Source organism: Lethenteron reissneri, chromosome 15 (assembly GCF_015708825.2).
Source record: "Lethenteron reissneri isolate LAM-NWPU_2019-01 chromosome 15, ASM1570882v1, whole genome shotgun sequence".
Lineage (NCBI taxonomy): Eukaryota > Metazoa > Chordata > Hyperoartia > Petromyzontiformes > Petromyzontidae > Lethenteron > Lethenteron reissneri.
This window is the reverse complement of record NC_083793.1, coordinates 6,337,517-6,351,847: the sequence shown is the minus strand read 5'-3', so window position 1 is coordinate 6,351,847 and position 14,331 is coordinate 6,337,517. Positions and strand designations below refer to the sequence as shown.

Here is a 14,331-nt window from a genome sequence, read left to right as displayed (position 1 = left end):
GCAATTGCTCATCGGATCAAAATGGACTCCTATGCTCGTGATTCTTGCAGTGAATTGTACAGTATAAGAATCCGTAATTTTCGAGTCATGTGTGTGCCGTGTGTAGTGTGTGCGCATGACCCCCACAGCCACGAGAGGTGCTAGATTTCACTGCTGTTAAAAAAAGAATGTTCTTGACAAAAGCCCTGTGAAGCAGCACTTCCACGGGCTGTTCTCTGATTACACCGAGGCACAAACACTCTTGAGATTTCCAAAAATGGATTATTCATCTCGTGATGTGATGATGCCGATAGAACGACTGCAATGCATTGTTTAGCAAAAATAATTTAATGGTCACTAAGGCTTTCATGGGGAAGCTCACAGCCAATAGCAAAGGAACTCTTGCTGAATTTTACTGCGCTCACAACAGCAAAAAGTCCCCGTTATTTTCATTGGAATTTAATACGTCTGTGCTCCAGGGGCGATGCTGACTCAGAGGAATAGAACGCCAGCCTCGTGCGGATGATTTACAGAGGGGGGCGAGCACAAAGCGTGCACCACTGCCACCGATAATCGTCTCGGCATCGGAGGATTTGCATTGACGCGGCTCAAATAAGGAGTCGTTTGTTTCGCAGTGAGGGTGTAATTATCGTGCCGAAACCTACAGAGGGAACCTTAATCAAGATGCGGCAATCATTTGCCTAACGTGTAAATGACGTGAATGTAAAGTAGAGAAATGTAGTAAGTCATTCGATGACGTTGCGTTACCTTCGCAGTGGTTTGTTATTTACACGGTCGGTTCGATGTCGATCGTACAGATACCAGAATAGTAATGACTCATCGATACATTTGCATTTAATGTTTTTTAATGTTGTGTTTAAAAATATTATTATTTTGAATTGATGCAAATTGTATGGTTATATTTGAGAGCCGTGGTGCAGTGGCTGTACACTGAACTATGAACTTGGCAACCCGAGGTTGATGCCAGGTGACGGCTAACATAAGTGTCGGGTGATATATGAATAAGGTCCTAGCGCACGGCCCTTTACTAATCCACACTGATCAGCCCCCTCCCCCTATGGGTGGCATGGCATGGGAATGCCTTCATCTAGCAGTGGATTGATATAGAGGCTTGAAATAATGTATATTTTAAATTACATTTAGAGGACAAAACGGTGCCAACAAGACAAAAGTTGAATTGCTTTTACTGATTATCACATTTAATTGTGTTTCATTCCATGCCTACTAAGTTACAATGCATCCCGAAGCCAGGCAAGATTTAAGTAATGATAACAATATTAACAAGGTAGTAGAAAGAGACAAGAGCGATCTAAATGCCTGCTCACACCGAATTAGCAAACACGACGGTAGACTCTGTCCTGTGCAAGGGACAGTGGAAACCATTTGAAAATGAAATTACAGCGACCCACCTTCACGCGTCTTTTGAAGTCCCACTCGTGCTTTTAATCACCGGAAAGAACGAGGACGTTCATATCAGGGTGGTCACATTGAATAATAGAAAAACCATTGGGAGGGTGCAGATATTTTTTTATTTCCCCATTTCAAAGAATTGTTTTGACAATCCACGGCGCACGCTTTGAACAGAGCGACGATCAAAGAAAGTGCCATCGCTGCGTTGATTGAGCCACTTCTTGACTTGCCCAGTGACTTAATGTTCGCAAAAGGAATAATAAGATGTAGGTTCAACCCTGCAACTACTTGCTCACACCAACTGCTGGCAGAAGGGCCTCAACTAGAAGGGACGTTTCTAGTGCCAGAAGTCCTGTAGGGCAGGGGTCCCCAACCCCTGGGCTGCGGGCCGGTACCGGTCCGTGGCCGGTTAGAAACCGGGCCGCACAGCAGCAGGAGGTGAGAGCGGTGAGTCCGCGCGTGGCCCGCCCCCATTATTTTATTATTTACCACTTCCGTCCGCGCCTCTTTCCCGCGCTGCGCACTTGTCTCAGTCACAGTGTTGGTGAGCCCACGAGCTGCTAACCCCTAGTAGCCAGAATGAGTAAAAAACAAACGTCGCTGGAGAGCTTCTTTGAAAAGGGGGAAAAACCCAATGATGAACCCCCCCCCCCCCACTACCCGGTCCTCGAAAAAATTGTCTTCCACGAAACCGGTCCTTGGTGCCAAAAAGGTTGGGGACCGATGCTGTAAGGATGCACCCACACTTTACCCCACCACATGCAACCTGCAGATTGACTTACCTGTGGTGCTGCTGGATGGACAGAGGCAGAAGGGGGGGAGGAGGGTTTTAGAAACGTGCATCTAGTTACAGCAGGGAGTTCGAACTGGCGACCTTTGCATTGTAAGTTCACTGCGCTGACGACATGGCCGTAGGATAAACAGGGTTTAATTTTGACTTAAAGCTTTCGTGACTGCAAGGAATTCATATTCTTGGGTCTTTTGGTAAAGTCACGTAGATAGGTTCTGTTATTTTCTTTGAACCTATCTACATGACTTTACGGAAAGACCCAAGAATATAGGGTTTAATTTCTCACTGAATTACTTCCGGGTCGCTGTTATCCTGGAGTAGGCATGTGACGAGTAGCCGAAGCGAGAGGATGAGGTGGTGCTGGGTGCAGAAATATTGTCTAGGTAGCTCGCCCAGACACCCGGCTGAAAGTCAGCCCCAAGTACTCACAGTTTACCCCACCACGCACGACCTGGCGATTGACAGACTGTGATGTACCCATTTATTCTGCCGTGAAGGACAAGTGAGGGAGGGGGTTTTAAAAAAAGTGCCCATTGTAATTTTCTCCAGGGTGGTTTAATTTCTCCTGTGTGTGTCTCTCTCTGTGTCTCTGTTTGTCCCTGGCAGTGTTGGCGGGTGAACCCGGAGAGAAGATTTTCTTTGCCACTGAAGCCAATGTACATGCAGCAGATTGAAAGCATGGTGGGGCTGCTGTGAATATGCCAGTAAATCTCTCAATACGTGCCTCATCCACGTGATGAATGTAGAAACAAAAAAAAACCTCAACTACTTTTCAACTGATGCGCTGGCACCTGTGGCTTGGAAAAAAAAAGTGCAAAGGCTACAGCCAGGATAAACAAATAAGGGGCTACATCGGTAGCTGTGCACAAGAACACATACTAAAAAAAAGCCGAAACCAGGTGCCTTGTAACAAAAAAATATATAATAGCCGGAGGATTTGGGGCTAGCTTGTCCATCTTGGATATTAATGAAATCGTTTAAGCTTCAACGAAGGGCTCGGCGAGTCTCAGAATTGTCTCTGAGGAGGGTCCTGCATCGGGATGTTTGGGCAATCCTATTTATAGGTGTTTTTGCACTTCTAAATTATTGAAGATCTGTTCGTTATGCAATCTGTCAATGACGAAAAAAAAGCAAACCGCATCTTTCAACTCAATACAGTTAATTTGTCCGTTAAGATTATGCCTTGAGGCACCGCAGGGTAGGGAGAAATTCATCCGACTGTAAAAACGGCACTCAAAGCCGTACGCTCTGCGCGCTGCAGAGGGGCCGTTGCCCGAAACGTTACCCTGTCGCATAATGAAATCTCTTTAACGGGCAGTATTTATGACGAACGTGGTGAGAGTTTTTGTTGTGTGCGCTGTGCTCAAACAGACAAACATCTATGCAATAGGGATGTCTGATTTGTCTTGTTTTATGTCAATTAGTCGCTGTTGTACCGAGTTGTGAAAGTTTGCTGTTTTGTAAAGAGCAGAGTTTACATGTTCATAAGCAGTGCTTCCTCTGTCTCACTGGCAGTGGTGTTGACCGTCTGACATGGGTTTTTGAAAGTTAAAGCCGTGGGCTATTTATTACGCATCGGGGTCGCTCTAAACCGGCGGACGTTTGATGATGCCTTTGATTCATTGATCGATATCCAGTCTTCCACTCGCGATAACGTGCATCACATCGTCTGTGTGATGCACGTATCAGTGCATCACATCGTCTGTGTGATGTACGTATCCGTGTACTTCAGCGGACCAATGAAAACATGTACGGTCGCTCGGATATGAATACTGACAGGAAGTCGGGGCACATCAGAGCCTTTTATCTATCGAGCGGCACATTGCGACTGCCGCAAGCGTTGTTACGTTACGCATCGATTAACATCGATTCCAATGCTCATGGTAACATGCGTCGAATCGCGCGCGTAAAACAAATGCATTACTATCGATTCGTGTCTGCTGTACGTAGTTGGTTCACGTGACCCCCCCTGCAGTCACACGTGGCCTCAACATTCTCCATGGTGCTCAAAATAGTTTTTCTTATTGAATCGAATTACGACCCAGAATTGCCAGGGGGTGCATCATCCTACCCCTAGTCGGCATGGTCTCTGCACTGTGTCGCGTGCCAGGCCAGGTCCTGTTTCTTGCAGTCAGCCAGTGACTGTGACCCGTGGAAGACGAGGTGTGGATGTTCATCGTCTTGAGGGGGAATCAGTGTGGGCAGTGCCTTCCCGTGTAAGCACAGTCTACTCCAAAGTGGCCCCACAGTGGCCCGTTTTCATTTTGATAGGGGTGGGGAATCTGCATCCACTGTGAGGCGGCCCGCAAGTTCGATTTATCCGACACGGCAAGCATCTTGGCTGCATTTATCGGGTGCACGACATCAATATTTTCACCAAAAATTAGACACGCACTTTATCCCTGAATTTAGCACGCGGAAGTCATTTTTCTGTCACTGCCAAGGGCCTCTTGCAGTGACAGAAGTGACCGAGGTGTGGGTGTGTTCGTGGGTGACCCGCCAAAGGTATTTGAAAATTCATTTGGCTCTCGATAAAGCAGGAGGTTCCCTCACCCCTTGTTTTTGTGACGAGGACGACAGCAGATGTGGTCCATTGGAGCACGACTTGGGGAAACAACGAGTTGTGCGGGCAAAGAAACGATTTGCGGCAACAGCTGCGCACGGTGACTTTTGTGGGCATTGTCGTACCCTTAAATTGGCTTGGAGTTATATGACTATATTTTTGAAAATTCAAATAGAGCTGTGATAATTTACAGATGATAAGGGTGCGTGGATATTTTGTTTATAACTAAAAAAAATTCCTCTTGGGCACTTTTAATGCGCCGCTGCGAGACGTTGACTTTAATCGCTGAATGGATGAAAATATTCACGAGCTGTACGTTACCGTCGTCTGATGTGGGGCGTTGGGCTTTTGAAGCCCTGTCCGTTATTGAAATTTGAGCCATAACCCGTGCTTGAGAAAACCCACGAGTGTTAGAAGTTAGGCAAATATCCAGTTTTTTTTCTGGCTTCGTTTACAAAGCCAACACAGGACCACTGATCTTTTTTTTATTATTACACAAGGCAAAAGAACAAGTACTCTATTTCTGTTTGGTAGACAATCAAAATAACTCGGCCAATGTGTAATGATAAAACTCGTGTAAGTTTTCAAAGTTTATTGAAAATACAGCCTTAGCACACTCAAGTACAGTACGTGAGGACACACTTAACGGCTCTGGCCATTCATGGTTGATTACTCTGAGCCAGTTGTAATTGAGAAAATGGATTGATAAATAAATGAATAAACAGAGTATATATTCTTTCTTATAATATAAGTGGTAATTGTGCCATATTTGTGTCACAAGCAATGGGGAGCAATATCGAAAATACAATGCGTGTCATGCGTGTAATGTGCCTTCGAATTGTGAAATAACGATGTCGAAATGATATTTTTCTAAATACACTGAAATAAAGTTATTGGTGCATCTATCGTATCAGCCCTGTGCTCTCTTCACAGTTGCATCGTTACGCATTTATTATAAAAAAAAACGGGGATTGAGAGTGGTCTTGATAATTCTCGTTTTTTTTATTAGAGGACGTTTACAAAGACTATAGCCACACGGAATCATTAAGATTTCAAGAACTTAATGGGATATTAGACCATTTTTTTTGTATAAACACAGCTGGCATTGTATTTTTATATAGTGCAGTTTAACACGGAGGCTTTCGTGACCAATATCCACAAGAGGTTTTTGAGTTAGATCACGTAAATATATAAATGTGTCGTTAAAACCCGCCACCACCCGACAGCCAACTAGTAAGGGTTGTCACGTAAACAGAACGTGGCCAATTCGTCACTAGTACAGCACACCGGTGTGTTGGAGAGCCAATTGTAAATGTTGTGGCTTGGCTCTCCAACACACCGGTGTGCTGTACTAGTGACATATTGGCCACGTTCTGTTTACGTGACAACCCTTACTAATTGGCTGTGTCGGGTGGTGGTGGGTTTTAACGACACATTTATATATTTACGTGATCTAACCCAAAAACCTGTTATGGATATATAGTGCACTTTGCATTTATCTTCAAAATTGCCTCGTTCACGGAAACAAATGAAGCATAGCAGGGGCTTCCAACCTTTTGTGTATAAAAAAAAAATCGTTATTCTTAATAATTTAATTGGATCATTTCTATACGCTAATCTAATGGTCTTATAGACAAACTGCTCCCTGGTATATAATGTGGAATTTCAACAACTGATACATAACCACCAAGAGATGAGCACCGCTGTTTTAATGCAGCTTTTTAATTTCAGTGGCACTATGCCAAACTATTGACCACTGACCAAATTAACGGGAAAACGTAAAGAGCGTTCGCTAAACGGAGGTGCTCTGTATGGAGTCGGCCCGCATCATCCTGAAATTAATGCGCGTCTGCCCTTCCTTTGGGGGAGTGGCCGGAACGGGGGTCCCTCGGGACACGAGGCACCCTCGAACGGCCGCACGGACGCCCTGCGTCTCCCGCCAGCGCAGGAGCAGCACGACGGCCGGCACGGCGCTCGCCTCGCAGAACGCCAGCCCGTGCCCCATCGCCACTAGCCAGCCCGTGGCGGCAGTGCCGGGAACCCTTCCCGGCGCCGTCGCCACGTCCATGAACACCCTGGGCGACACGCACACGCCGTGCACGATGGCCAGCGACAGCAGCAACGTGTGGAGCTGCCCCTCCGCCTGCGCCCGGCGCCGCGTGCACACCCAGGGCCGCCCCTTGCCGGGGCATCGCGCCCGGCACGCCGCCAGCGCCGAGCAGCTCGCCGAGAAGACGAGCGGCAGGCAGAAGTGGCAGCCGAAGATCCACCAGACGCGCGAGCGCTCGTACGCGGCGTGCAGACGCTCGGCGAGGATGCCGGCGGCCGCCCGGCGCCGGCGGGAATCGCCGCCGTGCGACGTCCAGCCCGGCCGCGCCTCGCCGGCGTTGCCCGTAGAGCGACGACGAAGCTCGGGAGTCGGGCTCGCTCCGAACGTCGCTTCGCGCCGCGACCGGTCGAGCCGCGGAGCGAAGGCGGCGGCGGCGGAAGAAATTCCGAGCGCGAGGTCGGCGGCGAGCGACATCGGGACGGAGGGGACGCCGGCGGTCTGGCCGGAGACGTCGGCGGAGGGAGACGGAACGAGTCGGAGCGGCGGCTCGGACGGGCTCCGTCCGAGGGTGATCAGCGGCGGCAGCAGCTCGGGGAGAGCGAGCAGAGCGGCGCCCGCCCAGATGATGGCGATCTTGCCCGCGATGGAGGCCCACGTCTCGTCGGCGCCAGAGTGCGTGGGCAAGAACGCGGCACGAAGTCGCTCCATGGCCAGGGCACACAGCGTGAACGTGCACACGCCCAGCACGAGGGCCTGTCAAAGACAACGGTCCCCCATGTCGCCTCCTCTTAACAGACTGCCGATGGGGCAAGTGCTGCGAGCGAGTAGCGCCTACGAAGGCTGGCACGGCAAACGACGAGTGGGTGGCCTGCACCGCGCCCAGCCGTCTTTGTCTTTTTTCGTAGTGCGGCCACCCGTTCTGTCAATGCACTGCCGGATGAGGGTATCCCCGCGCCGTGCGGGTCGCACGAGTTATATGACCATACTTCACCACGCTGCTCAGTGCGGGTTAGTGACGGTAGCGAGGAGAGACGTGGGGGCATAATTACAGTACAGTACAATTTGGCTGCAATTATTCAAAGTTGTTTACAACACTATTCTCCCTAAGCCATGTCCCTGGGAGGCAGGACAGCACGTAGGTTATATAATGCTCGTGGTATGAGTGCTCTCTCTGTGTGCATGGGTTTCTCCAGGCAGTTTGGTTTTTTGCCACACGCAATGGTAAAATTAATAACTGTCATTTATCCAGCAGAGCTGCAATGAGTCCCAAGCCTCTTGTTCAGGAGGGTACTAACATTGTGATATTTGGTCAATTCCATTTTTAAAATGCTTTTGTTTTTGCACGTGGCAGGAAACCAGCTTTCCCAGACACAGCTAACCACGCATTTAAAAGGATAACACTCCTTTTAAATGCCCACGCAGATGGATTTAAGAATCGGCTTCTTGTATTCTGCCATCTTCTTCGCACCTCCAAATGGCACAGTTGTCAAGGTACGGTGCGAAAGAAGTTCAACATATGGCACGTACATCTGGTCATCTTAGAGCCGCAGTGGGTTAGTGAGTGTAAATACACTTGTGTGGTCCCGCGATCCACGTTGAGTCACAGGTGTGAGCCACCACAGTTTGACTGCAGTATTATTGATTATGATGATTGAGACCCTTGCTGATAATTAGTCCTGAGCACTCGGTGAGGTTTCCCCTCGATAAATGATGACCGCATTATTGATTCATGCATGAAGATGTGGACTCTACCGATGGGTCTTGAGACTCGGTGAGGTTTTCCAATCTAAGCTCTCAGTGGTGCTTAACCTTTACTGCAGCCTTTCACCCCTTTTGTTCTTGATCGTTAAAACAGTTATGTTAATAAAGACATAAGTTTGATTAAACAAAGCGGTTGTACTTACGAGCCCATGCTTAATTTGTGTTTCGATGATTTACCTTCTAAAAAATGTTTTGGCATGCCTCGCACCCCCAGAAAGGGCAACTTGCACCTCTACAGCGTGCCCCCCCCCCCCCCCCAGGTTCAGAACCACTGCCAATCTACAGGTATCGTGATGACATACGTTACTTCGTGATGCTCCTTTGGTAGTGGTGCATAAGCACAATAGACGAACAAATAAGTAATATTTTTTAAAAACTTTTTTTTAAAACACGCTTTAATGAAATGTACCGTACTCGTATTGGAAGAACTCCACGACTCCAGGAAGTGGCCCCGAAGCTTGCCATAACGTCAGGGGCCGTGTTGATTTACAGCCAACGTGAGTTGAGCGTGGACAATTAGACCCAAGCCGAAACATAACATATAAAAAATAATGTTTTAAAATATATATTTTTTAATGATAGAATAAAGTATTGTCATCAGTATGACATACCTATACCAAGTTTGCGGTTCACACCACATTGGGAAGTGGGTAAAAATTTCGTTACAAGATTTGAGGATACAGCAAACAGTGAGTTAATAAAAAGCGTGTAATAAAAAACTCGTCACCAACACTGCTTTAAAAGAAAAAAAACTATCTGCGACGTTTCAGGCAGTGACCTTTCAAGTGCATTGAAGAATGGCTATTGGCCATAACGCTGCCGATTTTCTCAAAATGTTTCTAATTGTTTTATCTTTTTAAGGCAGGGTTTTTGGTTGAGTACGTTTAGGCATTATAATGGCAGTGTCACACTGACGAATGCTGATAATTATATGACTGTTAGACCCCATTGAGAGGGAAGCTTGAGACTGGATTGGGTCTGCCTCTACATTTCAATGGCAGCGTCATTGGCCCATTGAGGATTATTAGGATGAGTGGTTGAGTACCTTGCCACCATTGATGGTGAAGTTCTACGATGTAAATTGTATTATAATAGCAGTACTGTTCATTCGTGATGATGTTAACTGTGGACCCCATTAAAGAAGGGAGTCTGAGTTTGAGGTTTTGCATTTTAAAATATAACGTCTCTTGAGAATGGCAATGAGTGATTGCTGAGACTGTGAGTCTCGAGACTCAACGGGGAGTAGTAAGTTGAGTTAAGTTGTTTTGTTTATCCAGGCGAGGACTCAAGGGACCAGGGTAGAGTATAAGTGTCACTTGTAAGAGTGACATCATCCTAAACACATGGCAATGACGGTGAAGTACGGTGCGAAAGAAGTTCAACTTATATACTGTACAGCGTGGTCCAGATGTCTTGTGACCCCAATTTAATTATCTAAAACCTAATATTTTTAAGTTAAGGTTTATTTCAAACGGTAAAGGATATGCAAAGGGGAAAAAAGTTAGAGGTCAATTAATTCGGGGTCACAAGATATCTGGACCGCCCTGGGCGTCATGCGTAACTGTGGCTGAGCAACAGCTTGGGCTGGCCAAGAGGAAGTCTCACCCTGCCTCACCTCCTCACTCACCCCTCACTCACTCACTCACACCCCACTCACTCACCCCTCACTCACTCACCCCTCACTCACTCACCCCTCACTCACCCCCCACTCACTCACCCCTCACTCACCCCCCACCCCCCACTCCCCCCTCACTCACCCCTCACCCCCCCACTCACTCACCCCCCACTCACCCCCCACTCACCCCCCACTCACCCCCCACTCCCCCCTCACTCCCCCCTCACTCACCCCCACTCACCCCCCACTCCCCCCCCACTCACCCCCACTCCCCCCTCACTCACCCCCACTCACCCCCCACCCCTCACTCCCCCCCACCCCCCTGCTCCCTCACCCCCCACCCATCCCTTCACCCCCCCCCCCCTCCCTCACCCCCCACCCCCTCCCCCCGCTCACCTCGCAGTAGCGCAGCGCCACGTGGATCTGGCGGCGCTCCGCGTGCCCCACGAGGGACGTCTCTGCCGCGACCGCCGCGGGCAGCGCGGCCGCGGCGAGGAGCCCCAGGGCGGCGCACAGAGCCCCGAGCAGCGCGGCCCCGAGCCCGCGGGGGGGGCCGCCCACCCCGCAGAGCAGCAGCAGCACGGCCACGTTGCCACCGACGCCGACCACGAAGAGCGCCGCGGAGACTCCGAGAGCGAGGAGGGAGAGCCACGGGCTGTCGCCAGAGACGGCTGAGAGCAGTGGTGGTGGTAGTGGTGGTGATGCTGATGGGTGGCCCGGTGGAGCCATGATGCTCTCTCCACCACCCATCTTCCCCCCCCCAGCCTCTTCCCAAAGACGAAGATCCTCACCTCGCGTAGTCTTCGCAGTGTCGGGGCGAGTGATGTGAGCGAGTAGCAGCTGTGAAGGTCGGCACGGCACACGAGGGGGGTGGGTGGCCAGCACCACGCCCGACCGCCTTTGTCTCCCCAGTGGTGATGGGGTTTTTTACGCACCGCACCGAGTACTCATTTGATGGCGTGAGTCGACTTGGGGGAGTTGGTGGTCCTGAGCGGGAATCGAACTCTGACACCGGGGTTCGTAGCGCAGCGCACGAACCGCGGGACACGACCGCTCCCCCCACACACAGACACAGAGAGAGAGAGACGCAGAGACAGAGACACACACAGACAGAGACACAGACACACACAGAGAAACAGACGAAGAGACAGAGAGACGCAGAGACACACCGACATACAGAGAGGCACAGACACACAGAGACGCAGAGACAGAGACGCAGAGACAGAGACGCAGAGACAGAGACACACAGAGACACAGACACACAGAGAGACAGACACACAGAGAGAGACACACACAGACACACAGAGACACAGAGACAGAGACGCAGAGACAGAGACACACAGAGACACAGACACACACAGAGAGACAGACACACAGAGAGACACACACAGAGAGACACACACAGAGAGACACACACAGACACACAGACGCACACAGACACACAGAGAGACACAGACACACAGAGACAGAGAGACGCGCTGCGTCGTCACCTCCGCGTCTCTCTGCTGCGAGAGACGCGGCAGGCTCCCACCGCGAAAGGCGACACCTGTAGCTAAAATAATGAAATATTCATTATTCCATTGGCCCCAAGTCGGTCGCGTTACGCGAGCCAGTGGTGTCGAGTTGCCCTCCTGTGATGCGTGTTCGGCAAGGGCTGCCTTTGTGCTTCTGTGTGTGTCTGTGATGGAGACAAAGGCGGCCGGGCGTTGTGCTGGACAACCCCTTCGATTTCCGTGCCGACCTTCATAGGTGCTGCTCGCTAACAGCACTTGCCCTCAATCGTCTGTTCGGGGTATATACGGGGGAGGATCTTTGACGGGTGGTGGCCAGGTGTGTGGTGTGGCTATAATGTCCGCAACCAACATTCGGCTAACGTTGGCGCGTGGTTGAAATTGTTTGACCATTCGTTGTTGGCCAAACGTTTCCTGGGGATGTCGCGAAAATACAAAATAAAAAAAATAAAAATAAACTCGATTTTAAGCTTTCGTGACTGCAGGGATTGACATTCTTGGTTCTTTCTGGTAAAGTCACGTAGAAGGGAAATGATAAAATAATAAAATTTCTACATTATACAAATTCTTACGACGTTTCGGCCACAAAGCAAGCAGCCGTCCTCAGGTGAAGAACAGGGCTGTCGGAAAGACAGGGTCCTAATGAACACTGCTAAGCTTGGCAGCGTATTTTTAAGCTGGGTGGGAGGAGGAGAGCGCCTTGACAAAGGAGTTTACATATTGGTATTCCCTTAGAGTCGCGGCATCTCTTCAGAAAGGTGAGAGACTCGATCAGTTGAGTCTTCTTCTCTCGCAGTTTGTTGAAGGATCTCAAAGTTATGTGGAAACCCTCCCCGTAGAGAGCCCTGTTCTTCACATGAGGACGGCTGCTTACGTTGTGGCCGAAACGTCGTGATAATTTTTATTAAGTTGTATTATTATTTTATTATTTAAATTCTACGTGACTTTACCGAAAGAACCAAGAATATAAATATTTTAACGAGGGTTCAATCTTGATTTGAAGCTTTCGTGACTGCAGGAATCCATACTCTTTGGTTCTTTCGGTAAAGTCACGAAGATAGAAAAATAAAATAAAACCAAAAATAATAATAATTTCTACCTACGTGACTTTACCGAAAGAACCAAAGAGTATGGATTACAGAGGGTTCTTATACACCGGCTAATCCGGTAATTTACTACGATATTTACCCAAGAACGTCTGTGTGTCCTGTGCGTGACGTCACTCCACGTTGACCAGCCCCCCTCATTAATAATCATGAGCAGGTGACGTCCTCCAAATGGACACCCCCCCCCCCTCCGACATTAATAACACTGGTCAACACACCTTTTCTGGCATAAGATATTCCAACGGTTTTGATGTAATTTTGGGGTGCTCATTCCAAATCTGGCATCAGTTTTTGTCTATCACGTCAGGGTTTTGAGATATCAAATATTGCATTTTCGATAAAAACTGCAGAAGAAAAATATTAAATAAATGTGGATATCTACATAAAATGATATTATAAACACACTGTCCTAAAAATACAACACCGTATTTTAACACTAAAGCAGTCACTGACTCGCAACAACTTGCAATCATAAGTGACAGAGTTAATTTCGGGTAAAATCAATGAAAATTGGGTATGCCGATAGCATAAAATGAGATGTGATAGAGCAAATCTGAGATCAGATTTGGAATCGGCACCCTGAAATTAGTCTAAAACAGCTGCAAAAGTCCAGGCCAGAAAAAAAATGTTTTTTTTTGTTGACCAGTGTAATAATTAGCCGAGGCGCCTCCTCCCCCCCTCCTCGGCGTCAACTCACAACCCTCACTACAAAGGCAGAACCCTCACGTCACGTGATCTCCGTCACGCTACTGAGACATCAAAGTAGAAAGGACGTCACGATGATCAAGGGATTATAACCTTTAAAGGAAATAAGTCTGTGTCACCGCGCCCTTACAAATTGCACACGAATGGATGCAATGAATATGACGTCGCGGTCTGCTTTTCGCTTGCAAGTTTCAGATTTATTGCAATAAAACCCGTCCTTGGACGGACAAAAGGCTAGTATACAATAATAACGATTCATCTTCTTGGTTCTTTCGGTAAAGTCACGTAGAAGGGAAGTAATAAAATAATAAAAGGAAACATAATAAAATAATTGTGATAATTATTATATTATTTTTTATTATTTTATTACTTCCCTTCTACGTGACTTTACCGAAAGAACCAAGAAGATGAATCCCTGCAGTCACGAAAGCTTTAAATCGAAAAATAATAACGATGCATTTATGTTTTTTTTCCAAAGAATGCCTCACTGAGTTTCAAGAGAGACAGATACATTGGGACGTGTGGAGAGACTTTATATTGGAGGGACAGATTATGCGAAGAAGGATAGGATGTTGAAACGATGCCATTCGTGCGTGCGCGCGTGGCTTGTGGCAGGTCGTCGGAATACGGGAGAAGGCGCGTGCGTGCAGAGGTAACACGTAAAGCTGCACACACACAGTCAGTGCACTACTCTCTGTGTTTGCCAAAATTAATTGGGCCTCTCTGCAGGCCCAGCGGGCTTGCTTGGGACTTTCACAACTTTTGTGCGAGCCGTCAAACTCTCGATTCCCAACGCGCTGGATTAACATGCATGGACCTT

General features: G+C 48.3%; 2 protein-coding genes across 2 annotated transcripts in view; one reads left to right on the top strand and one right to left on the bottom strand.

Moving 5' to 3' along the window:
• Positions 1–5,666, top strand: part of EDEM1 (ER degradation enhancing alpha-mannosidase like protein 1) — a 34,601-nt gene extending 28,935 nt beyond the window's left edge. Inside the window, exon 12 of the mRNA XM_061551910.1 lies at positions 2,807–5,666. Within this exon, the coding sequence (XP_061407894.1) occupies positions 2,807–2,896 (90 nt within the window). The 3' untranslated portion in view covers positions 2,897–5,666. The remainder of the gene's footprint in view (positions 1–2,806) is intronic.
• A 520-nt stretch (positions 5,667–6,186) lies between these two features.
• Positions 6,187–11,729, bottom strand: LOC133342514 (G-protein coupled receptor 37-like 1). Its single transcript, XM_061551666.1, has 2 exons — positions 10,586–11,729; positions 6,187–7,566 (listed from the first exon to the last, which is right to left on the bottom strand). Exons 1-2 carry the CDS (start codon positions 10,937–10,939, stop codon positions 6,556–6,558), a joined length of 1,365 nt encoding a protein of 454 aa, XP_061407650.1. The 5' UTR covers positions 10,940–11,729; the 3' UTR covers positions 6,187–6,555.
• Positions 11,730–14,331: the final 2,602 nt, after the last annotated feature.

Coding starts and splice junctions, on each gene's coding strand:
- LOC133342514 (XM_061551666.1), bottom strand. CDS start 10,939: ATGGGTGGTGGAGAGAGCATCATGGCTCCACCGGGCCACCCATCAGCA. Junction 7,567..10,585: donor TGGCGCTGCGCTACTGCGAG/GTGAGCGGGGGG, acceptor TGTCTTTGACAG/GCCCTCGTGCTGGGCGTGTG.